The following is a 27,750-nucleotide window of genomic DNA, read 5'->3' as shown; positions in this document are numbered from 1 at the left end:
TGGCATGCCTGCATTACAAAATGTCACCTAGGGTACGGCAAAATGTATGATAATTTTTACTTATAAAACCTTGCCTTTTCTATCTTATGAAACTCGTATTATACACATGTATTATTGCACATGCATAAAATAAAAATACAAAGAATCAATACACTAATATATCTTAACTGAATACTTACAGAAATCATATTTTTAAAATAGTTGATATTTCACTATTTCACTATATATTTCACCGCCGATAAAGTACCAGTGATTTGTTCACAAAAATTAAATAAAAGTTTATTATTACGAGGTTATAACTCAATGGTAAAAAAAAATCAATAATTTATATATTAAGCGATATTATCCTGTCGGGCTTGCATTTTAACATAATATTATTGAAAATAACAGTACTACTTGTTTATGGTTTCTTGATAAGAATTAAAAATTCTTCCGATTTTAAACGTGTGTGGATTGGAAAGTGTTTAATAGAACAAGTGTAAATCTTTTAAAGCGTAAGACTATCATCGCTGTTCAACTGTAATAAAAATCGTAAGACGACTCGGTTCTACGGACACATTTGAATCACCCACTCGGACACCAGAAAAATAAAAATATTCCGCATGTGAACGCTGCATTGCGTGGATCTTGCATACATAGTAATGGTTCGTTATCGATAAAGCAGATGAAATACTTCAAACGGGACGGAGATCCTCGACAAATCCCTCAGGTACTTACACGGAATCTGAGTATGCGTGTATATACTGTACGTTTGTATACATTTTTTTCGGGTAACTAATCGGATCTTACGTTTACACAAAGGTTTCTAAACGAACACAATAATACCCACATGTGAACGTAAATATCGTTACGAATATTTTATTCAATTTCTCATTTTGCGTATAAAGGGCATTCGGTTAGCTGAATATAGAGTAGAGTGCATCCGTGTATACGACGGAAAGACTTAACTTTTTATGCCGGTTTTTGAGTATAACATAATGACGTCTGCCATACGCTATATGTAATCACATTAATAAATCTTGTGCTGATTAAAATACTTCGGTGGCATGTCTAGTGCAGAGCTAATGTTGATTGTTTTCTTTTTCTATTCAATATGATTTTTTTTTATTTCCCGGAACCGCCAAATAAGTGATTGAAATACCGATTTCACTGTAATCCCGTTTGATTTTAATATTCGTACAATTAAATACAAAAATAATATGTGATAATAAAATTATTCGATATTACGAGAACATTAAATTATTAAATTATTATAGTTACAGAATAATAAATTTAAAACTAAAATAATAAAAAAAATATATGAGAGCCCAGCTTGATTATATAAAAGTTCATTTTTAATTAGCCCCATATTAATTATCTGAATAACAAAATAAAAAAAATACAAATTGTCTTTTTTAAATATTTAAATTATTGTAACTTGTCATTTTGTTATTCGTCATAATGATACGCCACTCTGCAGTAGTAATTTACCTCTTCTAATTTCAAACTTATGTATTGTGTATTCATAATGAGTGATGTCTAAAATGTTAATGTATTTGTTTTGAAGGTATGGACACATACTTATTTATACTCGGTTGTAATATGTCTGCTGACGATTAATACAAATTGTACATAAACATATAAATATCAAACATAGTCCTGGCTAAAAGAAATTATTTAATCCTACTTGGATACTTGGATTCTTAACTATTATAACGTTATATGAAATTTGTCTAAGACAATAGTAAATAAGTACATTCGTTTGCTCTAAATCGAAATACAGTTTGCTATACTTTAGTTATCATTTCGTACGAATCGATAAATATGCTGAAAAACGTAGCTTCAACGGTTTTGAGCGGTGTAATGCGATTCGTTTCGACCAGACCGATTTGTTCTTTTCCGAGGGTCGGCATTAACGGATTCGGCCGCATAGGTAAATGTATCATGAGGCAGTGTTTCGAAAACAACGTGAACGTAATTATATCACATCTTATATTATTCTTATTATTATATTATTGTATCGAACGTAGTACAATTATTGATTTATTATTTGCTCGGAGCATTGAAATTCATTCGGAGTGATGAGATGTAGTCGTATATCCGAGATAAACCTTTTGCAGATCGTCGCAGTGAACCAGCCGTTCGTCGACGTGAATTCAATCGCATACACGTTTAAGTACGACACGGTACACAGAGAGTTCAAAGGAAAAATCGAGGTGTGCAACAAACAGCTGCAGATCAATGGTAAACGAATTAAATAACGTACAACAGTGGCTATCCGTGCTTGTAGCATTTTCCCGCGTTTTAACTATACAATTGCCACCCGCTAATTTATCTCTTGTTGTGTACAGGCCACGGTGTGAAAGTGTCCCACGAAGGGGACGCGGAAAAAATCAAATGGAACGACTTGTGCGTCGATTACGTGATTGACGCAACCGGCAAGTACACCGAAGTGGACAATGCGATGGTAAAATATGTTAATCATAACTAAACATTTTGCGTCTTGTTCGATTCTAAACGACTCGTCGATCGTACGTTGCCGGGGTTAGGGAACAGCACGATGATCAATGTGACGGTTCGCCACACGAACTAAAACAACAACTTGAACGAAAACGCTCAACGGTCGAAATTGCTGTGAATCAAACGCACACGTAGTCGATTGAACGCATAGAACCAAGTGCAATGATGTGCATTTGTAATCAGTAATGGGTGAATTTTAGTGTGCCGAAAAACGACTCGCATACTCTGCCGACAAAAGAGAAATAGTGTTACACCACGGACGTGTTTGGTCTCGATTGGGTCCAACCGTAATGGGGTCCGGGAGGGGTAACGATAGTTTTCAAAACTGAAACCGATAGTTAACCTATTACAGACTTCGAACATACACATAGATGTACATGTATAAGTTGCCCTGTTTCGCGTACAGAAACACGTAAAAGCGGGCGCGAAAAAAGTGATCATCTCGGCCCCGAGCAAGGACGCGCCGATGTTCGTCGGAGGCGTGAACTTCGACACCTACGACAAGTCCATGCAAGTGGTGTCGAACTCTTCGTGCACGACAAACTGCGCCGCGCCCGTGATCAAAGTCATTCACGAAGCTTTCGTCGTCCAAAGCTGTATGATGACCACAACGCACGCCATGACTGCGTCTCAACCAGTCCACGACGGGATGATGAACGTGAGTATCTACGCGGCACAGTGCACGCACAGGTGGGATGGGGTAGGTATCTCGGGACTGAATTAATCCTTGTACGGTATTCATATTTTATTCGAGTAAAATCGTAATATTTTTTATGAAAAATAATAATAAAATGTGCCTTTACGTCTCTCGAGTCGCACTGTTCTATACCTCTCAGCCGCACACAATATACATACACTGTATAGTATACAGTGTATACATATACACTTATATTCGATTGATCTACATCCTTTTCGCTGAAAAAGGATGCTAGTAGCGACAAATCGTTAGTCTCGACCCGTTGTTCACTGTGAACTCGAGCTTCAAGTCGAACTTTCTATTCGTTAACATTTCATTTTTCTCTCATCCAATGCTTGAGAATAACATTATTCTAAGTACACGGTTCTACTTACCGTAACTCGTAATTATTCCCCTAGTTTGAAGGAACCTATTGTACTAAAATACACGCTTATTCGAATGATTGCAGCACAGTTTTAAATCACTAGGTAAAATCGAATCACATTTATAATGTACAACTTTTTTTTCAAAACCAATATTGTGTCCGTCGTCATCAATCTCAACAAATATATACCCGTTATTGTACATTCGTTTGCAGCGATCGGGACCCTATAACATCGTACCCGGCACCACTGGGGCAGCTAAAGCGGTAGTAAAGGTGTTACCGCACCTTGATGGCAAGATCAAAGCAGACGCGGCCAGAGTTCCAGTTCTAGACGTGTCTTTATTAAAACTCTACATTAAGTAAGTTAACAATTAATACAAATACAATATATTATGTAGGTCATTGTAAGACTACCATGTCCACGGGTTATATTATAGTACTTATAATTAGTGAGACTCATGCGCCGAAAAACGTATGATTCGGAATTATAATACCGTGTAAATACCACGTTTACATATAAGCATGTATTTTCCACACCACGAGTAAAAAAGTAAATTTTTTAATTCACTACAATGGAATCAAATGGAGTGGTTGACCGATACGTTACGAACCGATTACATTGGTTTCTGTTCGGCAAAACATCTCGAACGCACAGGTGAAAACACGGGGAGTGCCGGGTGTGCCCGAGCAACCTCAAAAAGTTATAAACGAGATTCTATAATTTAATTTAAGTTTATTTAATTTAATGTAATTTAAGAATAAGAAGTTCGTATTTGAACTAATATTTATCAAATTAAATGTAATTTATACTTAAGTATTTGGTAAAAAATAAATGATTTTTTTTTAATACAAAAAATAAAACAAAACGTTCTCAAATTTCGTGCAAAAACTTATTACGATAATACAATATCTATAATTGATTACAAAAGTACAAATCATAAATAATCGAAGCTATCTGAGAAAAATATACGAGACTTGTAAAAACATATTCATAAAGACTAATATACCACAATATTGAATGAAAAATTTAAGTTATATTTATTCAACTGTTTATGTATTCTTCTTCTTTTTGGTATTCAACTCTTAAGGTTGGTTTTGCAATTGGATATTCGCTCTCCACTCTTCTCTGTTCTCAGCTGGCCTTTAGCTAATGTTTTTGTGTTATAATTTATTAAATACACCAACACGTTTTGTTAAGATACATATATTATCTGTATCGCATGTATACATATCTGCCCGTTGGCAAGTCGACACTGCGACATAGCCGTATGAATTTACATCACATATATTACACGATTTCTGTAGTGGTATGATAAATAATGTGTAAATGGTGTAATTTATGTTTTCCCCGTGCAGCATTGGTAAAGAAGCGACTGCTGACACGATTAAGAATGAGATAAAATGCCGAGCCGATTCCGACCTGAAAGACGTGCTGTCCTACACCGATCAAAAAAACGTAAGCTCGGACTTTATCGGCAACACGTTCTCGGCCATTGTGGATCTAAATCAAATCGAAGTGATCGGCAATATGATCACGATTGGCGCGTGGTATGACAACGAGATGGGCTATTCGTGTAGACTATTGGATTTAGTGAAACACATGGCGGTGGTCGATGGTGGATGTAGATGAACGATAAGTTACAAACTATAGTAATATACAATGTGTAATAGCTAACTGAAAACACTTAATATCTTTGCGTAGAGTCTTGAAATTTAAATAATAATTTTTCGTTTATGACATAAAAATGTGTAGTTTTATGAGTTTTTAATTCTTTTAACTTAAATTGATACACGCATGTGCAGTACAACTTTTTTCCTTAAATGGCAACCACCTATTTTTAACCACTAATTATTATTTGTCTATTTTTTCAATGAATTTTGATAGTTAAACCAACTTTCTAAGTACAAAATTAACCAAATTACAGCAATTTAATTGCAAAATGCGCACGATTTTCAATTTTTTTGACTGTAACTCTGAAAATAATTTTTTTTTTTTTTTTTTAAAGTTCATTAAGGCATCAACAACACATGTTTTTAGCCTACAATTAAAATGTATACAAGAAAAAGAAAGAAAGAAAAATATATATATGTATACATTAAGTTTTACAATAAATTTTACTACATTATTATAGTTACTATTTACAATGGGTGTTTAGTGTTTATATTATAGAAAAATGTACTGATTGCAGCTGTGTTTTCATCTTTGAAGGCTTGATAGAGTGATGCTGGATTTTGGAGTATCTTGCGTGCTTCAGTGTATTTGGGGCAGATGATTACGATATGTTCAATTGATAGAGTTACGTTGCAAGTATCACATATGGGTGCTGGTTCTTTTTTGATGAGATGTACATGTGTTAAGTAAGAAATAATTATTTTAGGACTGTTAAACCTGATTATTTACGTTTTTTCTAATATAAGTTATAATACGTACCTAAATTTAAGTGAAAATTATACAATAGATAAAATTATAATAACGTATAAATATCACTTTAATAAATAGGAGGGAAAATATCAAGCCTTAACAGTCCTAGAATAATTATTTTCAGAGTCACAGTCAAAAAAATTAAAAATCGCGCGCATTTTGCCAAAACTGTATTTTTGTGGGAGGTCACTGGGTTCACATAAATATTATTTGGTATTTATATGAATCTTACGTTTGCTGAAAAGGCATTAAATGTTTTCGTAATAAATAATGAAAACTGATTTTGAAACTCATGAAAATAATCGAATAATAAATTAATCAAAATCAAAACAAAAACATCACTTAAATACGTATTATGGCTACTAAGAATAAAGTCTTACTGTTTTATTTTTTTTCATCGACTTCAGCTAACTCTTTAGAAGTTATTTAGATTTATAACTATCCAAAGTATTGAATTTTAAAAATAATATATAAATTATTATAAAAATAGTATAAAATCCTTATAGTCACCATTAAAGTAATTTTTATTTTTGTCAGCCAATCACCACATACAAAGAGATAATTATTGTTGTCTTAAAATATAACTTTACATAATAAGTGTTTTTAGATTTTATTTGTAACGTATCTTCCTTCATAAATTAACTTATATTTCTGTAAAAATAAAAGAAGGATATTCACATATGTTCTTATAATCAATATTTGAATCAATTAGTGTATGTAGTACACCTATAATTAGTATACAAAAGTGCCATAAAAAGATCTAATGATATTCAATCGATTATTTCATTGTAATTGTAATTTTTAATCTTTAAATACCAACTTATGATAAAATATTATACTAAAAAAATAAATAAAAAATTTAAAGAAAACGTATCCCCGATGACTTCACGGTTACAACACAATCACATGAATATATTGCGTTCATTTAATAATGTATGATAAAATGCAATATGGGCAATTCGACAACCGAAACATAAACGTAATATTATATTGATGCAACATTACGTATTTAACTATTCTGATGTATTTCACTATAGGGACCGACATCTCGTCACGCACACTATAAATGGATATGGTATTTTCCATAATTTCATAGTTTTTGTTGGTATAATGTATGATTAAAATATCATTAAACCAATCATCGAAAGACCATAGGTATTAATTAAAAATACTCATGGTTTCATATATTACTGTATGTAACCATAAGGTTAAGTATACACCTGGCGATTTTAGATCTTTAAGCATACAACTTCCAACACAGACGTACTTAATATTATGTGTTACCGGCAATGATGTGATTTTAGTGAGAATTAAAATGACTAGGACTATAGTTCTAATAATAATTCATATATTGGTAAATAAAATGGCATAGACTCCTACATATTAACAAAGAATATAACCATTGTCGTATACACTGTAAAAAAACTTACTATTTTGACTTAAAGGTAATGACCTAAAAGTCTACGACTGGTGAACAATGTCCATAATATTACATTGAACGTTAAAATAAGTAATGAAGGACGCGGACAATTAAATTGTTGACATCGTTATTGTATATTAAGTAAATTTAAAATATGATAATTGAGTATAATTATTAATCATCGTAATTATAGGAATTAAGACAGTAATATTTATATTATTAACTTTTTTTTTTTTCGCAAGCACGTCAATTACTTTATCAATACACCTAATTTTGGAGTTCTGAAATTCCATTGCTAGTCCTGTCTCACGAACATTTCTTTTTTCATAATATAATGACTAAATTAATCGACTATAATTTTATTGATATAATGACAATTCTTAACATCTTTTCTGATAATAGTTACGCATCTAGTATATAAAATGTTCTATTGGGTGCATCGTTAGTGGAATTATTCGATAATGGAGTATTATTAGGATCGGTGATGGAAACGTAGGAAACTTTGGGAGGGAGAAGTGATGGTTTTAGAATATTAGACGTGAGTATAGTGTTTGAATTTCGTTGAATTAGGTAAATGACTAAATTTGCGATGTTTAAAAATAAAACTTATAATGGTGAAATGTATAGAATTATTCATTTTTCTATAACCAGAAACATAAAACCACTAGCAATGTAATAAATTATACTACAACAAATTACCAATATTGAAGTTTTTCAATATTTATCTTAAATATCTATTACTAAATAGTTTTTAAATTTAATATTTAAAATGTTTAACATAATATAATACATCATTCATTTCAAGTGATTTGCTATTTCTCATACAATTTGAAACTTCAACTTAACATCAGCAATGTTTCCATACAATTTTTAAAAATGTACGAGTGATTGACCACGAACACTTTATATATTTTTTATTTTTATAATATCTAATCCTGAAATGAAAATAAATTTAATTTTGGGAGAAATTATAATCAATCTTATGTATTTTTCTTCCATAAAAAGTTATAATAGTAGTCTACACAAATACTTCTATAAAAAAACTTACGAAATTTAACTGCGCAAAAGCGCTTAGCAGCATTTCATCTAAAAAAACATGATAAATTTGTCAAAATATAATAATAATACATTATAATAAGTCTATAATATTTAATAATATTTTAATATTCGTAATAAGTAATAACATAATATGTAATATGTAATAATAATACTATTAAAGTAAGCGATGGATGGATGAAATAAGGAAGGACTTAGAAACACTTGAAGTGACGAATTGGAAAAATAGAGTCTATGATCGTGATTATTGGAGAACGGTGACGGTGGCGGCCAAAATTCTTAAAGAATTCTAAATACAATTAAACTATACATTTAAATGTAAATATTTAAACATCAACTCCAATAAAAAGTTGTTCAGTAATACGAATTAACTACTTTTTCATAAGATTATAGTTTATTCAATCTGCGACATTGAATTATATCATTTACATTCTCTTCTGAACGATATTATACGTATAGGCATTCAATACAATTTTTTGTGAAATAATTCTAATATTTCGGATTTTTATTTTAGACCTTTTCTTATTTTTTGCTATTTTATAACTATTTTGCTATTGATTGCTTTTTTTTATTTATCAGAAATCACTTAAGTAGTGTGTTCATTGCAATAACGTATTACTATTAGTAACTGACACAGTGCTGTATATGATAAAATTAGCTACTCGTAAAATGCCTACAGCCCTGTACTTAAAAATGATTTATATAACTTGTGTTGTTCGTGGCCTTCACAGAGTAACAGAAGTACAAAAATCAATTTAAATCACTCGAAACGATCATAACTAACATTAAAAATACGTTTAGAATAACCCCTAGTCGGATTAAACTTCTTAACCACGAAGCCTCTTAAATAAGTGCAGACTGTCACTAACATGTCTGTAATTACCAGTTGCGATAACTGGATTAATTCTTACTGCGATAATTGTAACACAATTTGTTCAATTTTTTTAATTATTTGACAATGATGATGCAGTGATCAAAGAAACGAAAAAATATAACAATAAAAACGGAGTAGACACAGATCTTATTTTCATTAAAATTAAACTTTTCGTTTCTTTAAAAAACTAAAAACCACAGTTATTATTATTTGACTATATCAATACAATTTTTAATTTAAAAAAATAATTTGAAACTCTACGAGGTTTAATTGGATTAAAAATACAGTCGAAACTAAAACAAGTTTGAAAAAAAAATTCTAGTACATCACTTATGAAAAAAATGTCTTGCATGTAATTCAGTACTAAAGACATCGTAGAATGAATGGATTTCTAGATAACATATCTAGTAGTAATGTTTGTTAGTTCATGTACACCATTATCACATCGGTCGATGTAGAACTTCCATTCTTCACGTATAATACATTATTAAGCAATAATAAAATAAAATTATAATACTAGTAAATTAATATATAAATAAATCAATGCGTAGTCTGATTCTGAATATGTGTATTATATGACTGATTTTGAACTAAGTATTCATCATCAATAGAGACAAGTTTGTATGCATTTGCATGTTTATTCTGATTGATCATATGATATGCAAAGTGAGCACAACATTTGTTTCATAACATAACAGTTTAAATTTTTTTTAAATTTTAGTGCATTTACTCATACATATTTAGAACTTTTTTAGTGCATATTTGGATGGTTTTTAACGCATTTAAATCCGCGCTCTAATCATCAGATAGTTAGCAAAATAAAAATAAAATTGCAACTGAATGTGAAAAAATAAATGGAGAAATGCAGCGAGAAAAATTAGTCGTTTTATAAAGAAATTATTTTAAATTAGCTCTTATTAGACATAGATATGTTAAGAAATATAAACTCTTTGATTAATTATCTAAAATGTGTTGGTTAAAAATATTATATTAAAAATACGAGAATTAACAATACTTTGAGAATTTGTATATAATTTGATATTTAAGAGCCATCCATTTTGATTGAACCTTGAGTAATTAACTTTTCTTTAATACTGGATAGGATAAATACCTATTTTGGTTATGTCCCATATTATACACATAACAATATCTTATCATATTAGAGCACTATGTACTGGTTTATTTTGTACAAGAGCAAGGCATTGGTCAACGTTTTGATCAAGAAATCAATTAATTATAACTGTTGAAAAAAATGTTGAAGCTTGAAAAGAAAAAATTACACAGAATATATATTATTTGTTTCATTTCGACTCGTATTATTTATCAAACAATTATAAACATGTATTGCACATTTATTATTTTTGTATTAAAATATTAAGAAGTGCTTTTCTTAAACAAAATTTAATTTATAGAAGTATGATCCCGGCAGTCACTGAAATATTTCCTCATTTGATTCACCGCTGTTTTTTAAATAAAATTTCTCTTGAATTTCTCTTTGAATAAAAATCTCCTTGAAGGTACATTTTTTGACCTTAGAATATAGTATATAGTATATAGTAATTATATTTATCTTATACATTTCCTGTAAAATCGTTAATGCCCTGGTTTTTATCAAAACTTTTTATTGAAATATCAATTTTTAACTGAAACATTAGATATATTCTTAACACTAAACAAACATGAATGACCAGTCTTTTTTGAATATATATAAATGACCATCGTTTGAATCGTCTAATATCCTTGTAAAAACTTAACAATGACCTTATTCTTTGATACTGATCATCTACATTTTTTATCCTTTCGATTGAGCTGTTGCAAATAATTATCATAACCTTGGTCTCCTTGATTATTCTATCCATGAAGTCAGTTCTGAGTTGCACATTTAATTTCATATTGTTCTCTTGTTGTAACTAGAAACGTATTTTCACATATCAATGCATTTTACGATGATATTATATGCTATAATATAATAAGCTGTAATCTCCTCTATAATTATCCATGCAGTATAGATATTTACATATCTGCTTCGCGTAACGAACGCAATCGACGTGTTTTTATTTATCTCTCTAGCAATTTTTTTTTTTTTTTTATAACCAAATTAGATCTTCTTTCGTGATTACTGTAGTACCTATACAGTTCGTTTTGGCCAAGCAAATTATTTCCATTACATCGGTCTCACTCCGGTGACTTTTTGAAATGTTAAGTTATCTAAAGCAATCAAAATACTGCGTGTGTATAGTTTGTCTCTGATTATTTGTTTTTTTTATTTTCTGAGACAATTTCATTAGTTTACACGACCTTAGTTCCATTTATTCTCCGCATGATTTAAATGCTATAATTTTATCTAATTTACCTAAAATAAAAAGTCATCTGGTATGGTTGCATTTCACAAAATAAACAACCTTGTGGAATCTGAAATAATAGATTTAAAGTTATAACATAGATTTCACTATTGAATATTGTGATACATTGAGCACTACAATACACTGATAAGAACTGAAGTTTAAGATTTGATGAATTGTTATAAACCTTCGATGTTAAGTTGATATTATGACAAATAACAATGTATAAGAAATGATTTTTTCAACCATTAAAACTCATAGTTTCAATAAATTATAATTAGAGTAAAATAAAATATTTATTTTTTAAATAAATTAAAATCATTACAACAAAAAATGTATGTTAAATAATTATTTTGTTTTTTTTTTATTGACAACATTATTTTCAACGGCTGTATGTTACTTGCGTCCCATAAGATTGTTGATAAGAATTTGCAATATTACGACAAGTAACTTGTATCCCACATACTCGGACGCAACTTACATATATTTATTAGCGGATTATTTGAGCCCCCCTCGATGATTTCGATTACAATATTGAGAACTTTGAATTATAAAAATTAATCGTGACTTAAAACGTAAATTAAATTGTTCTCCATCGTATTTAAACACAATTATCGTAATTTATCCAATTGATAAAAGGTATCAAAAATTTTGCGATTATATTCTAAATAATCTCCGAAGATTCGCGTTTCTGTCGTCAAACATGGGCTGAGTGTGACACTAGTTTTCGGCAAATCACTAAATCATGTGAATAATTTCATTCGAAGTTAAATTCTTCATTTAATCACTCACAACCTAATATTTTCGTGTTCTCCAAAGTACTAAAAATAATTATTAGTTAATACGTATATTCTTATGAACAATTCGACTGAATCAAAAAAAAAAAAAAATAAATAAAGGAGTGACCAAAAAGATAAAATAAAATTTATTGAACTCAATTTTTCTCCAAATTTAACAACAAAGAAATGAATAGTACGTTATTTATAACTAATGTATAACATACATTCTTACCTAATATTAATTTATAGCAAAATTTTTAGATTATATGACAATTATATAGTAGTATACCTGTTTTTTATTTTCGTATTAATTTGTAAAAAATTGCAAAAAAATTTTAATAACCGTTTATATAAAATTATCGTATCGTAAGTAGCACATCAATAAATACCTAACCGCTTGGACACAACTTACCTCAGGTAATAATTACCAAGTAACCAACAGTTCGGACGCAAGAAGTGTGCAACAATTTCAATAACCCTGAAGCAGAATGTTTTTCTTTAAAAAGTCAATAACAATTAGTTGAGTGTCATAGCCGTAATAAGTAGTAAGCCGTAAGCCGTAATAATTAAAACTAATAAGGTATGAGAAAGGAAAATGTGAACAAAGTTATAGACGACCTCAGAATTATACTTTACCACTAAAATAAACACAATTTTTTGGAACACGATGTAATAAATGTATGCAAAACTTCCATCAAAGTTTATCGGCTGTAAAAATTATTATTTGATTCGTATAACACTGTAGATAAGTACCTAATAACACAAAATGATCGGTATAACATACGAGTACAATGGGTGCAACACGGTATTCGTAACGAAATAATTTATCGTAACATTAACGCAATTATTCGGCAATAGCGGATAGAAACGATAATGAAACGTCTGTTATACTTAGAGACGAGAGAAATAAAAAAAAAAACGTATAAAATGAATTAAGTATTACGGTAGACGGTTCCTATGTGTATGTAAAGTAACTGGAACAGCTGTTAAACGCGTGTGACTGAATGACATTTCCCCGTAGTCTAAACGATCGACGGAAGTACATCAAAAGTGCAATAATAATAATAATAATAAGCTGAACGTTTGCGATTAGCTACGACATGCAATACCTACGGGGTTTACATCATCGCCCGCATGTGCCTCCGCTCAATAAAAAAAAATATACACACAACGATTTTATTGTTTAGCGATCTTATTATTATTATTATTATAACCTTTTTTTTTTTTTTTTTAAATTAAATTTGGATTGTTATTGCTTTAATTATTTAAATGTATTACTATAACATATGTAGGATAAAAATTGTACTGAAAATAATAAACGCGATGTAAGTAATCAAATAATTGACCTATAGTTGTTTCTCAAGTAAATCAATTTTGGTTTTGATTTTTGGCCATTGAGATAGGACGTCGAAAAACTTTTGTTCCAATTCATACATTTTACTATGATATATTAATCAATTTATGTATGCATCCCTGGCATAAATATGATACAATTAAATAGAGTTGTATTATTTTTTTTCTACTTCCTTACTTCTAAGTACTCGATTTATTATATCAATATATATATATATATATATATTGATTAGAACTTAACAAATATATTATACTTATTTACAGACATTTTTATTTGATCAACATATTTGAGTAATGGTTTTTAATTTTTTTACATCTCAAAATCACTTCCATGTTTACTTGCACATTCCACTTGAATGAAAATAATTGTAGAACAGTTGTGACTTGTGAGTACATTTATTTTTAAGAAAACAGACATATTTACAAGTAATATCATATTGAGAAATACAGAAAATGAGACGACTTAACTAACCATAAAAAAAAAGATCAAGAGAGGGATCTATCCCTCATATCCCCCCCCCCCCCGTAAATACGTCGCTGTTACATAACATTTAAGTGAAATGTGACTGAAAATATAATAATTCAAATTCTCATATTTGCCCGTATTGGTTATTCCAGTTCAAGGGTACAGTTTACTTTTTATTAACTCCGCTGTGATTGTTTTCGCACGCGAACAAGACGTGGAAAAAACTACAATAAAATAATCGTTTGAACAAGAAACCTGTTGAGTAACCCAGTGCCATGTATTCTTTAATAACGCTTTAGCGCCCAATTAGTGTTTCTCATGCCCCGACGATTACCGTAATACAATGCTTCTCAACCTGTGGTACGCCTACCACTAATAATACACGTGAAGTTCATAGATGGTACGTGGAGGAAATCTCGTTTTATGTAAAAAAAAAACATTATTACTTCTGACGATAATGAAAAACGGTCTAAATTGTTTTACGATGACGAAAGGCTGTCAAGACTAGCGTCAATAGCTGACATGTTTGACCGTTCGAATATTCTAAATATGAGTCTGTAAGGCTTAAACACAAACATAATTTACGCTAGTGATAAATTTAATGCATTTATGAGAATGTTGGATTTATTTATTTATTTCGCGCAATACTTGCAAAAGTCTTTCTTCACTGTCCCTCCCCTGTCATCGATTTTTATTTGTCGTTAAACAGGATCGCCGATGCAATACGCATTTCTCGTCATTCACTTTATCTACTCATATTATGTGTGTACCATATTATGTTTCCCGAGCACCAAACTACCGAATCGAAATCCTTCCCTCCACATCTAGTACATGACGGTCCACCGTTGTTAGGCATCGATTGTTACTCCTCGGAATAATTTATTATTCGCCGTTCAGGAAAAACGTCACTTTTATTCACGTCTGTTGCGCAAGTGTATCTGTGGAATAATAATAATATTACGGTTTGTATGGCATTCACCCCCTACCCCCTTTATAGCATCATCCCTCTTGTATCTCGTCATCCTACCCTCTCCTCAAATCTTGCAGTATTACGCTGCGTAATACTGTTATCATACGTAGCTTTGAAGTGAAATCTTGTCAAACCTCAATATGTATGTACAAATATTATGTTATGTGATACAGACAACAAAAATTAGAAAAAACAAAAAAAAGCAACAAAGTATTGCGAAAGTACGTGCACACGGTCTAAAGTTGTACGTAGTACACGACACATTATATGTACACAGCGAAACTCGATAGTTTGTGGTAGTTTTTTGCGGTAAGTATTTGTTTTTTTAATCCGCACAACGATTGAGCGAAATAAAACGATTAGTAGGTACCGCAATGTACGGCTTGATATGAGATTTGCAGTGCAAAACATTATAAATGTTTTAGCCGCTGCGTGGCTGATATAATATTTTTTTTAAACATATCGCTTAAGAGCCGCAATCGAGGTAAATAAATAATGCCGATGGTGCGTATGGGTGTGAACACTGTACAACTCGGATCCGTAAAACATTAATTTCCTTCAACGTCTACTTAATACGAATGGTTTTTTTTTTATTATTATTACGCACAAGAACCAACATTAATAATTAATGATTAAGTTGTTTTTAAGTCTTGGCAAAGATCGAGATCGTTCTTATCGATTTACTTTCCATGCTTTCTCGGTACTATAAGAAATAATTAAATAAAATTAAATACCGTTTATGATATTCACTGCGCGATCGAAGATGATATAATTATGATCTTTTTAAGTCTGAAAAATAATTTTTACCGTTAAATTATCTACACGGAAAGAAGGGGCCAAAGTGATAACTTTGTATACAGCAAGATCCATCGTTTTACATAATCATGTACATAATACGGGACAGAAACACCAAGTCATCAAAACTTGTACACCATAGGCAACCCCAAGTTTAAAACACCAAAAACACGTTCTAATGTTAGTGTTTTGGGTATGGTGAACGTTCGGTTGCCTATCGTACAGTTTTCACTGACTCGGTAGTATCCCTTCCCGGAATTCCTTTATAAAGTATGATATTTTAATATAATTCCTATGGGATTACTAATACACCTATTCTTCTACTTCTCAAACATATTAATGCAATTTCGTTGATGTCTAAAAGGTTTCTAAATAATTACTTATTTCAGTTTTATGTTTCTCGCAGTTAATTTAATTTTAATTTTTCTTTTCTTTTACATGATGATTTCGTTTGAGTAATTGCATTATTATTGTAGAATATCTCTAAATAAATAATGATATATTCAATGTGTTAGATACATGTAAAGGAAATTAAACTTGTCTAAAATGCGCGTCTCCGGTCTTAACATTTTATCTAATAAACGTAATAAATTAAATACAAAATCGCTCATTTATAAATCTCTAATTAAGCCAATGTGGACATATGGTTTCTTACCCTGGGGCAATTTCAACAAAATTCAAACCGTTCAAAACAAAATCCTACGCTCCATCGCCAAGGTTTTTTCTTATATTTCAAATTTTACTCTCCTCTCTGATTTAAAAATTAAAATATTAATAAACTATAGATAAAGATCGATGGCAGGAAATATAATGGAAATTAGAAATTAATTATAAAGTAATAGGCAAAGATTATACATTTATAACCTTATTATATAATTTTAAATTCTATTTTTCGCATGAATTGTAAAATCTAGAGAAGAAAAAATGCATTTGTCAATACAATATTCTAAAATAATATGAAAGATGAGATAAAGATAAGAAAGTGACACAAGTAATTGGTTAAGAAGATTAACTAAATAAACTTATAAGAAAACAACATTTATATCTATGTTGTATGAAAAAATCAAATGAATTAATATTATAGTAACTTTTAAGAATCTATAGTGGCATACGTATACAGGACATTTATAATAATATTAATCGTCAATGCGATTATAACCAGATGATATTATACATTTTTCAGCACAATAACTTTTCATGATAATGTAGTTGTCGATATTGATAAACGTAACCAGGGACTAAAATTGAGTGCAGACACACTTTGTGTAGTACGAAATTTTAAGTGTGTAGTACAAACTTCAAAATTGTAATGGTTCTATTCTCTATATCAGGGATGGGCAACTCAAAGTTAAGGGACTAATTTTTAGAAAATTAAAATCTAGCGAGCCAGAGCATAGAAAATAAAAAAAAGGGCATTCAAAATATGAATTTTAATTAGCATTTATATACACAGAAATAATAAATTCAACACAATATGAAAAAACTGTTATAGTTAGTTCGGTACAAACAGCTATGGTTGAAAGCTATACGTATACATACATATGACATAAATATATAATGATGTTTAATACCAGATAACTATTTTATCGATAATCAGATAATTATTTTATCGATAAGTTAGAGTATAGAAGATAAACTTTAAAATTGTATGATTTAATATTAAAATATACCATGGGCCAGATAAAAAAGGTTCGCGGGCCGCCAATTGCTCACCCCTGCTCTATATTATGGTATTTCTTTTTAATTTTACATTTTTTTATTAAATTATTTTACTTGGTTTTAAAATTCCAAGATTTATCATCAGAAAAATCTAAAATACCAATTATTTTAACTGTGTTACTGTTAACGTTTGAAAGGGGAATATGGCAAAATCCTTATGTGTGAAGTTCGAAAAAGTATAAATTTTAGCCTCTGTACGTAACTGAAAAAAAAATTTTGTTTAATTGCGGTTTTATGTTGAGATACTTAAGCTGTGTTCACACTAAGGAAATATTTTTGCATGCATTTGTTGCATTTAGTTTCGTAAATGTTTTTCGTAATTTTGTGTCCAAATATTGTTACCGACAAAATTTTGTTTCCCAACTAATGGTGGTAAACATCAAAAGATGAATATAGACATTGTTGGATATAATATATTTACACATGCAGACCAATCAAAATTAGTGTAAAAAAAATTATAATTATTCAATGATTACATTGTTTGATATTTTTTTCAGATTATATTTTTAAGTATTTGAAATGTTTTTCTCAACATATTTTGATGTTTACAGCACATATTTTATAAATTATATTTCATATTTATATACCTACATATTTTTGTGTTTTTATTACATATAAATCCATTCCCTGATAATTACACCATTGTTTTTATTTAATATTTTAAAATATAAGTAGTTTACGTTTAAGATTTGTTACCAATGTATTGATAAAGTAAGTAGTGGTTTCTTACATCGTTTTTTTATAAATTGTGCGTTACACAATTACAGTATTAAGAAAATATTAAATAATTTATAATTTTATGATTTTGAAGTCAATTTAAAATGTATGTTATTTATATTATCAGAACACAATAACAACATAATATAATTAAGTAGGTATATCGATTATAAATTCTTTTCAAATTTTTTTTTTTTTTAATAATTTTAATATCATAAAATAATTCAAAAATATTGCCGGACTTAATAAATGTTTAAAAAATATAATTAAAAAATATTATAACCATTTAAAACCATGCGGTCAATATTGTCAATTAAGTATTGGAATTGTTTATTATGTTACGTGCCACCGGTTCGATTTCAAGTGTTGCAAGTCGAAGATGTATTTAATTTAAATAAACATGAAACTTTAATACGTTTAATACATTTATTTTATAACTCAAAGTGTTAACAAAAATTCTGATACAGAGTGACGTGAAGTTGCTTGTTGTTCCGTGACTAGAACTCATCTGCATTGTGGTCATTTTGGTCCCTCTTTTATATGGCTCGATTGACGTCATAGGGCTTGTTGTTTCGGCATTTATTCCTTATTTAGCAATAGGCCACTGTTCATTTGACCTACTTCATTAATCTGTAGATTACATATTTTAATGTATATCACTGGTTTATGTCCAATTAATTAAATGTAGGTGTTTCTAGGAACATAGATTACATATTTTAATATATATTACTGGTTTATATCAAATATATCAAATATAGGTTTATATCAAATATAGGTGTGTAATACCTGTGATTTTGTGTTACGCACAATTCTATTTATACATGTTTCTAGGAATATGTGATAGCCCATAACAATTACAATATTTTCGTGGCTATGACAATTTCTAAATAAACTTTGACAGTTTAAAATTGAATTATATTTGTAGTTTTTAGAAAAAAATAATACATTTGTCCATTAAATAAAAATGATAATTGTATATACTTTTTATGTAAAATAAAATAAAAAAAATTAAAATGAACAGTTATACCTATCATTTAGTATCTTGAAAAGAGAATACATTTGAGTTATAAATTATTTATTTATGAACATCAAAATATTTTATAAATTATTCAGTTTATTTATACTGAATATATTAATAATTCACATGGAACTTTAGTTATGGAATTTACTAAGACGGACTTAGTCCGTTAGTCGTCGTAAAGTTCCCAGTGATTTTCACCATTTCTTTTGCAGTAAGCTCGGTAATGACCTACATCGTTTATTTCTCCGTTAGTTCATGCGCGTGAGAACATATTCCTCTTAGATGGTAATCGACATTATTCACTTTTACCATCGAAGGAACATATTCCAAACTTATTACAACTTGTTGGGTCACTTCAGAATCGACACTTTGGTCTGTTACATTTTCTGAAATCATAATCAATAGTGTTTTTATAAATAACTATATGATATAAAAATGCTTCAGTGATTGTAAAATACCTTTCCAATTGAGTAGCTCAATAAATAAATGTATCGCTGAAATTCTTGGTTCAATTGTTTTTATTCCTTTGCAATTGACTCCTTTTCGATTTGTGTTTTGACACTTTGAAGTTTCGATCATTAATCTTGCTTTAATATCTTCTTCCAACAAATTTAAATTTCCATTCATTACAAGTATTTTTATGTACGACGAAAACAAAGGATTATTCTTCGTACACGTGGGAATTGAGCATTTGATATTATCCGTTATTGTCGGTAATTGTTTTAATAATGCTTTAATAACATTTCCCACCGTAGTCTCGCATGATGTCAATTTCGTATCATAATCTACATACTCTATATTAGGTTGTAAATACTTCATCTGTTAACAAAAATATAAGTTTAATTAGTTGATGTATAATATCATAAATTATTTTTCTACAACGTGATTTTCGAAATCACAATAGAATTGATACTAAACAATATTACATCAAAAATTATAACTTTTTTCATCTAACAATTACACGTATTATAATCATATTTATTAACACTAACTGTATATTATGTACATGTTATAAAATCATATTTCTCATACATTATTCTTCTGATTATAGAAATTATAGTAATACACGTTATCACAATAATTTTGAAAAAGAGTTTAATTTAAATTTTTTGTAAATTATTTTTTGGAAAATGTAATATTACTTATATTTTTAATTGCTTGGATCGGATTCTCTTCAGATAAAAAGGTACTTTATACCTATATTTATAATTAGTACCAATATTAGGCATGTATTATAGTTACCAGAATTTCTGCTCGGATCGAATACGCTTTGGCCGAAATTCCTTTTTTAACTATTCCAGTAATGAACTTTAAGAAAATTCTTTACCACCAATCGCAGTGTTGTAATTAACGCTATCGCAATATACTACCATTAATATTGATGAAACAGAGTCGAATACACACGTGTTACACAGAATAACTTGTCCAAAGTTCCTAACCATACAACTTTTTAATTCTCCAGAAGGAGAACGTAGAGAACCATTTTTTAAAATTGGTAAAGTCTTATTTTTTTTCATATTTTGTAATTTTTTTTGATGAACGTTTAGGTTTGGGTTAGACCGGATTCTCATCTTATTGGTTGGCTTATTCCAATTTTCAGTCAAAACCGTTTCTTCTGCCATAGTCTCTATATCACGAGAACATGAAACATTTGTTTCACTTTTTTCTGATATTGTAACTGAACATAAAGACCCGAATTATCACAGGGAGTATTTTTTTTAGAATTATCGATTAAAAATTTTCCTCCTGCACATTTTGTTTTGATATTTTGTATTGTACTGCGGTCCGCAGTGGAATAACTAGACGGATGTTTTGCTGTATCGTCCTTATCGAAATAACTTATATAATTTAATAATGGTGAAATATTTTCATCCTTCTGTACATGAATAATCTGCACATTATCTACATGATTTTTTTAATTTTCGTTCTTATTATTTGTTAATAGATCTTCTACAATAATATGGTTTGATTTTAATAATGACAAATGACGAAATGAAGACATGTGATTTTCTGAGAATAACTCGATATCTATAGACAACAAAATACTTTTAAATGTTACATTTTTCAATTTGTTTAAATTTGGTTTAATAATTGCAGAAATGTCAGCTTAATTTCCACAACCGAAAATCGGTATCATTATATCCGACCAATGAGGCACTAAGTTCATATATTTTATTATACATGGAACTATTTTAAATAAATTAAATGGATTCATATTATTTCCTATTTCTAAAAATGATTCGTTTTTATCATAAACTTCTCCAGCCTATTTTTGAAATGGATTGTTTAAATTTCCCAGTGCATAATTTGAACTTTTTTCATCTTCTGGTGCAAGTTCAATTTCTTCATCTCTCTCCGAATCTAATAACTTTTTAATCAGTGTTTAGTTGTCAAATGAATCATTTAAGCTATCAAGGATAATTCGTTGTTTGTGCGTTTCACACAAAGTGTTTCCGCTACTAATATTATCTATTTTATTTGTTAGTACAATAAACAAACTTAACAATAGATACGAAATAGCATCTTGGGACTGGCATTTCATTAGCAAATATAATGGTCGATATACGAATTCCTAAAATTTACACATTCAAGAGGTAGCCAATTGCTAATTAACTTTAAAAAATGAACAAAATGTATTCTTATAAAACAGCTTTGAATCCAATGTTTATACACGGCACGTATACATTTCACTTTCATGCGTAAAAAGTTTTTATTTACTAATCCAAACGCATTCCGGACGTTCATAAACTATACTAGATATAATACATGACCGATTAGCGTACCTCTGTTGGCTACAAATATCTGGTCAATCTCCGTGAATTCAGCGAATCGCGCGTCCATTGCTCATCGGTCTCTTCCGAAACCTGGAAAAAATAGATCAGCTGTACTTTTAAGTATTTTTTTACCACAAGCGACGGTCGTAACGAATACGAAAATATTAGTGGTTAACCGTCACGTGACGTGTTATATTTCAGTCCGAAATAAAGTATCAGAGAAAACAATTGGTTGGATCTACGGATCTAAAATTAATCAATGATTTATATCCATACGTTGTTGAGATGAACGTCCAACGTACCTATTTCAATTTCGGACGGGGCGACGGCGGTGACTTCGGGTTGCTTAACGTCGTCGTAGTCGGTCGTTACCGAGGCCTGCGTCCAGAAGATGTCGTCGTCGACTATAGCGATCGGTATGACAGGTACCGCTTCGTCGACGGAAAGAATCACGATGACCAAATTTTCATCGTTCACGTCCGTGGTCGCGTCCACTTCGACTACCGAACACTGCGCGGCCGCCGCGTCGACTACCCCGTCGTCAGCAGGAATGGCCGTGGCCAAATCTCTATCGTCAACGTCGGTAGCCGAACTCCGCGTGACCGCTGTGTTGACAACCGTGGCCGGTTCCGTGTTTTCAGTAAAAGCCTGGACGGAACGAATGGCAGGATCGCGGTTGGTCGAGAGCAGCCGGTCCTTTCCGCGTGCCGCCGTCCGAATCGCACAACCCTTGTACACGTACCATTGACATTCTGTATCGAGAACACGGGAAATCAGTTACAATGCATTCAGGGCGTGGTAGTTAAGTTAACTACCAACGCGCGACGAGCTAACTACAAATGTGTATTGATGAACACGTGTCTGAACGTACCGAAGCACCGCACCATGCGCGAGTACACGCATCTGCACTTGCACGTGGCGCACTTTCTGAACCACCGATCCTTAGTCGCCGCTTCGGCCGTCAGCACGTTTCTTCCGAATCTCACTCGAAAAACGTGTTGACGGCAGTCCGTCGGCTCTTCCAGTTTGAATATCTGTCTAGGGATAAGTATTCGAGAGAAAACGTGTCCATTTTTTTACGTTCGGATGCGAAACAATATGAAAATTATTAAGTAAACAAACGTTCAACGTCAACGCGGTATGTCGAATAAGACGTTCAAAAAACTTTCGACGGTATTCATAGGGATTTTCAATGTTTACTCGTCACTATCGTTGTTTCGCGGGACGACGGTTTTCAAGCCAATTAATTTTAATAACCAAACACGTGGGACGCAATGACAGAGTGAAATAATGTAAACCTCGAAACGTCGAAAGTCTATTGAAAACCACAACTTGGTATTACGTTGATTTATCGTGCGCGACTGTGCCACAAATGTTATCCTCCGGCTATCGATCGATTGCAATTGTTTTTATCTATTGTTTTAAAACAAATTTTCGGAATACGCTTTGGACCTGTTCTGACTTCTGTAGGTATACGTCGGAAAAGTCAAAATGAAACATTAAAAAATTAATTACTTGTCATCTCAGTGAATTTTAGTTTAATAGCGCATGCGATTGCAACATTAGAAACAAAAAATGTGTCTATAAATGATAGTATGCAAATTTTCGAATCAGTGGTAAGAAAATTAAAACTCGTAAGTGGGCAGGTAGGATGCGTTGTAAAAAAAAAACTCATACCATTATTGAAAAAAATCCAAGCTATATTGATTTTTAGACAATCAATGATATAATGATTGGCAGACACCCTTCTAAAATTTTGGAGTTATCACCTTCAGATATTACAGATATTACAAAGCATACAGAATATGTTCCAATTACATTGTTTGTTGAAGAATGATCGTTTTAGTTGTTTTAAAAATGTTTCAACCTATTAGGCGACATTTAGCATTCTATAATTTTTAAAAAAAATTGTAATTTTTCAATGAGATACATAATTTGATATTTTTTCAAATTATATTTTTAAGTATTTTTTTAATTAATTTATTGTACTTACTTGTAGTGAAACTGAAATTTTTAGGTGTTTGGATATTTTTAGCACATATATTATAAATGACTTCTATATTAATGTACATATTTTTGTATTTTTATTACTTATAAACCCATTCCTTAATTATCGGTGATAAAAAGTAGATAAATTCGTAGTAACTACGATTTTTTTGTTGGTTTTTTTTTAACATATCTTGATACTATTAATAAATTAAATAATACTAAACTATTAAAATAAATAATAATAATTAATTAATAATTATAAGTTATAATGTAATTCTAAGACACTAAATGCACAAAAATAAACTATTCATACTTAAAAAAATTTAAAAAAATTAACATTTCTTGAAGTGTTCTAATAATGATATGTCTGTAGATTTTATTTTAAAATTATTCAATTAAAAGACTCTGGTATGAGTAAGTTGTATAGTACTTTTTAAACGAATAATTATAGATTTTTTTTAGTTCCAAATTATAACTGTAATATATTTATATTGGTCTAAATATTAAATGAATCAAATTTGATGATTAATTAATATAATCATAGATTAAATATAGTTATGTATATTTAATCTGTGGTACAATGCACTTAATAAAAATAGTAGTAATTTGAATATATATTATATTGTTTTAAACATTAAATACACAGCCCACAGGTATATAAAATAATATGAAACTTTAAAGTATAATATGAAAAAACAAGAAAGTCTATAGTCTATAAAATGTCAAAAATTATATTTAAAAAAAATTATGTAATATAATTTAACTTATTAAATTATTATTTTTTTTCAAATTTCACCAATTTAGTCAACTTAGAAATAATAAAAATAGTTTCTTTCATTTTGTTTTTAGAAACATCATTAGGAACACTAGATTCAAATTCAATAGCCACCTGACGATTTACATAAGTTAATAAAGTTAATAGATCTAGTGTAAAGCCATATTTATCAAAAGCATTACAAAGAGCTTGTATAAGCCAAGATCCTTTAAGAACATTACGCCATGAATAAAAACCTAAAATAAAAACAAACAAAATTAATGTAAGACATGTGACATTAGCATTAACTTAGTATCTAAAAAAGAAGAATTTATTTACATGTATTTATGATCGTTTAGGTTATTTAAAAACGGTAAAATTTTATAAAATAATAATAAATCATTTTTCTCATTTTAGATTATGTATGTATCACACGAAATTGGCTTATTATTTTTTACATTTTGAACCTATTTCATATTTGTATTGTATGTATGGACATACATTTTATTCTAAAAGAAAAATGTTAAGAATTATGCTTAATTGCTATTTTTGATATATTTATATTAATTTTATTTGAAAATCTAGTTAGTAATATGAATATTTAAATAATTATTAATTTCATAAAAAAAAAAAAATCAATCTTCTAATTTTCGATAAAATTTAAAAATGATTGAATTCAACATATAATAAGTGATAAGACATAATAGGCAATTTGATTTTATTAAGCCAAAAACATAATCCTAAAAGGAATCGTGAATTTATGGTTTACCATAACTTAAAAATACCCAATTTTGAACAAAAAATTCTAATCAAACATTATATTCAATAATTATTAGTTTTCTATTAATGTTTTAAATTTTCAAAATGTATGCTTTTAAAAGTTAAATATATATATAACAATAATATAATAATATTAAATAACAAGGTATATAATTATGTAAGAAATTACCAGGAACTGAACCAAAAACAACAAGAAAATCAACATTCATTGGTATCATGAATGAAGAACTGCCGTCTACCTGAGTTCTTAAAGTTACTCCTCTATCAAATCGGTCCCCTTGGCAAGCCTGAATAAAAAATAACTTTGGTTTACCAACTAATGTTGGACACTTATCATCAGTGAATCGTTCCCAAAGTTTATCTTCTGGTTTATAAACTCCATCTTTAGCATAAATAATACCTTTATCACCATGAGACAATATTACCATCAACAAACAATCATATTGAGAGTGGTCTTCTTTAGCCCCTAATAATAAAATAAAAAAATTCTTAATGTGTTATTACTTATCATTAAAAATAACAATATGTATTAAATATAAAATAATAATTATTTTATTATTATGTATTAATAATTTACATTTCTTTTTTTAAAAATATCAAAATAAGCAACTAATACAAGTAAACATACAGTAATCAAGAGTTTTATCTAATTGGTCCAATGTTAAATCCACATAAGGAGTAACATCAAAGCCAAGTTTCTGCAAGGATGATTCTAAATTAAAACAATCCAATCTACTACCAGCTCTAGATTGAAAATTTCCTATTTCAAATTTTTCATGATTAAAGATTATAGCTTTTCCACGATTCTTATGATTCATATTATAATACCAAGCATCTTTATCAATTGACTTTAAGATACTTTCTTGATGAAGTATACTTAAAAATCTGTAACATTATCAATAAATATTAAAACTTTTAAAAGAGAAGCAAAAAAATACCTTATATTTAAATAGATTTTTATGTTATAATTATAGTATGTAGGTATTATTATTATAATATGTATATTATTATTAAATTATAAATTATATATATATATATATATATACAGCTAGTAATAAAAATGTAATTTTTATTTTAATGTTAAATCATCAAACAATAAAATAATTGAATTTTTACTTATAAATATTCTTGAAGTTTAGGACAATGGTGGCCGACCCCCAAATAGTTATGTAAAAGGCGAGGAAGAAGAAATATTCTTGAATAATTTTAATTTAATTTATGATGATAATAATTATAAAAACAATACTATTATTATAAAGTTATTTAAAAATAAGCCAGTAAGATGTTTAATTTCTGTGCTTCAACATAAAAGTATTATTAATATTGTTTAACTCTTTTTTTTTTGTATTTTGTTCACTATATTTAGTTAAATTTAGCATATTAGTTTTGTTATCAAAATAGTTTTATACAATCACAAGCATAACTTAATTAATTCCATATAATAACATATAATAATTAAATTAATAGGTAATATTTTCATCAATTAAAACAGGATTAGGTACAGTCAACTCAAAAAACCAATAACTTACAGTATATAATCATTACAAGTATATATTTTATATTAAAGAAACTCGATGGGTTTACTCACTGGATATCGGTGTTTCCTTTGTTTTCCATAGTGAAACAAGAACGAACAAATTATTATTGTGCAAACTGAAAAAAAAACCAATTACGCTAATATTTACCATTGGTCTAATCCCTATGATAGAGTTAACTACCTAGTTGTTTGTCAATTACGCGCTTAGGACGTTAAGAAATTATTAACACTTCTGTTCTACTGACGTGGTTGAATCGGACACATTAAAGATATCGATGCAGACGATCGTGTCGGGGGACAACGAACTGTTGAAGGAGTTTACCCGTTGACGTCGTAATTTTTAATGAAATTGAACTTGTTGCCGTCGTGTACACGTGTGCAATCATACTCGCGCGTACGTAACGACCGGCCGGAACACGTTT

At 29.5% G+C, this 27,750-nt stretch overlaps 3 protein-coding genes across 3 annotated transcripts; 1 reads left to right on the top strand and 2 right to left on the bottom strand.

The window, feature by feature from the left end:
- The first annotated feature begins 1,803 nt into the window (after window positions 1-1,803).
- Window positions 1,804-5,190, top strand: LOC112687168 (glyceraldehyde-3-phosphate dehydrogenase 1-like). Its single transcript, XM_025559743.1, has 6 exons — window positions 1,804-1,953; window positions 2,100-2,223; window positions 2,331-2,446; window positions 2,906-3,157; window positions 3,774-3,919; window positions 4,917-5,190. Exons 1-6 carry the CDS (start codon window positions 1,804-1,806, stop codon window positions 5,188-5,190), a joined length of 1,062 nt encoding a protein of 353 aa, XP_025415528.1.
- A 17,244-nt stretch (window positions 5,191-22,434) lies between these two features.
- Window positions 22,435-23,620, bottom strand: LOC112687172. Its single transcript, XM_025559746.1, has 3 exons — window positions 23,140-23,620; window positions 22,571-23,020; window positions 22,435-22,514 (listed from the first exon to the last, which is right to left on the bottom strand). The coding sequence occupies exons 1-3, from the start codon at window positions 23,153-23,155 to the stop codon at window positions 22,507-22,509; spliced, it is 474 nt and encodes a 157-aa protein (XP_025415531.1). The 5' UTR covers window positions 23,156-23,620; the 3' UTR covers window positions 22,435-22,506.
- Window positions 23,621-25,032: 1,412 nt separating this feature from the next.
- LOC112687159 (caspase-1-like) lies at window positions 25,033-27,750 on the bottom strand. Its single transcript, XM_025559735.1, has 5 exons — window positions 27,510-27,750; window positions 27,380-27,444; window positions 26,420-26,676; window positions 25,961-26,257; window positions 25,033-25,268 (listed from the first exon to the last, which is right to left on the bottom strand). The coding sequence occupies exons 2-5, from the start codon at window positions 27,406-27,408 to the stop codon at window positions 25,033-25,035; spliced, it is 819 nt and encodes a 272-aa protein (XP_025415520.1). The 5' UTR covers window positions 27,409-27,444; window positions 27,510-27,750.

This window comes from Sipha flava, unplaced genomic scaffold (genome assembly GCF_003268045.1).
Source record: "Sipha flava isolate LNK unplaced genomic scaffold, YSA_version1 333_pilon_pilon, whole genome shotgun sequence".
In the NCBI taxonomy this organism is placed as follows: domain Eukaryota; kingdom Metazoa; phylum Arthropoda; class Insecta; order Hemiptera; family Aphididae; genus Sipha; species Sipha flava.
Note: the sequence above shows the minus strand (reverse complement) of the source record. Positions and strands in the feature narration are given on the sequence as shown.

Excerpts from the sequence above, each read along its gene's own strand:
- LOC112687168 (XM_025559743.1), top strand. The coding sequence starts at position 1,804 with ATGCTGAAAAACGTAGCTTCAACGGTTTTGAGCGGTGTAATGCGATTC. Across the intron at positions 1,954-2,099 it reads GTTTCGAAAACAACGTGAAC|ATCGTCGCAGTGAACCAGCC; the intron begins GTAATTATATCA and ends AACCTTTTGCAG. Across the intron at positions 3,920-4,916 it reads TTATTAAAACTCTACATTAA|CATTGGTAAAGAAGCGACTG; the intron begins GTAAGTTAACAA and ends TTCCCCGTGCAG.
- LOC112687159 (XM_025559735.1), bottom strand. The coding sequence starts at position 27,408 with ATGGAAAACAAAGGAAACACCGATATCCA. Across the intron at positions 26,677-27,379 it reads AAAGGAAACACCGATATCCA|ATTTTTAAGTATACTTCATC; the intron begins GTGAGTAAACCC and ends ATAATGTTACAG. Across the intron at positions 26,258-26,419 it reads AGATAAAACTCTTGATTACT|GGGCTAAAGAAGACCACTCT; the intron begins GTATGTTTACTT and ends TTTTATTATTAG.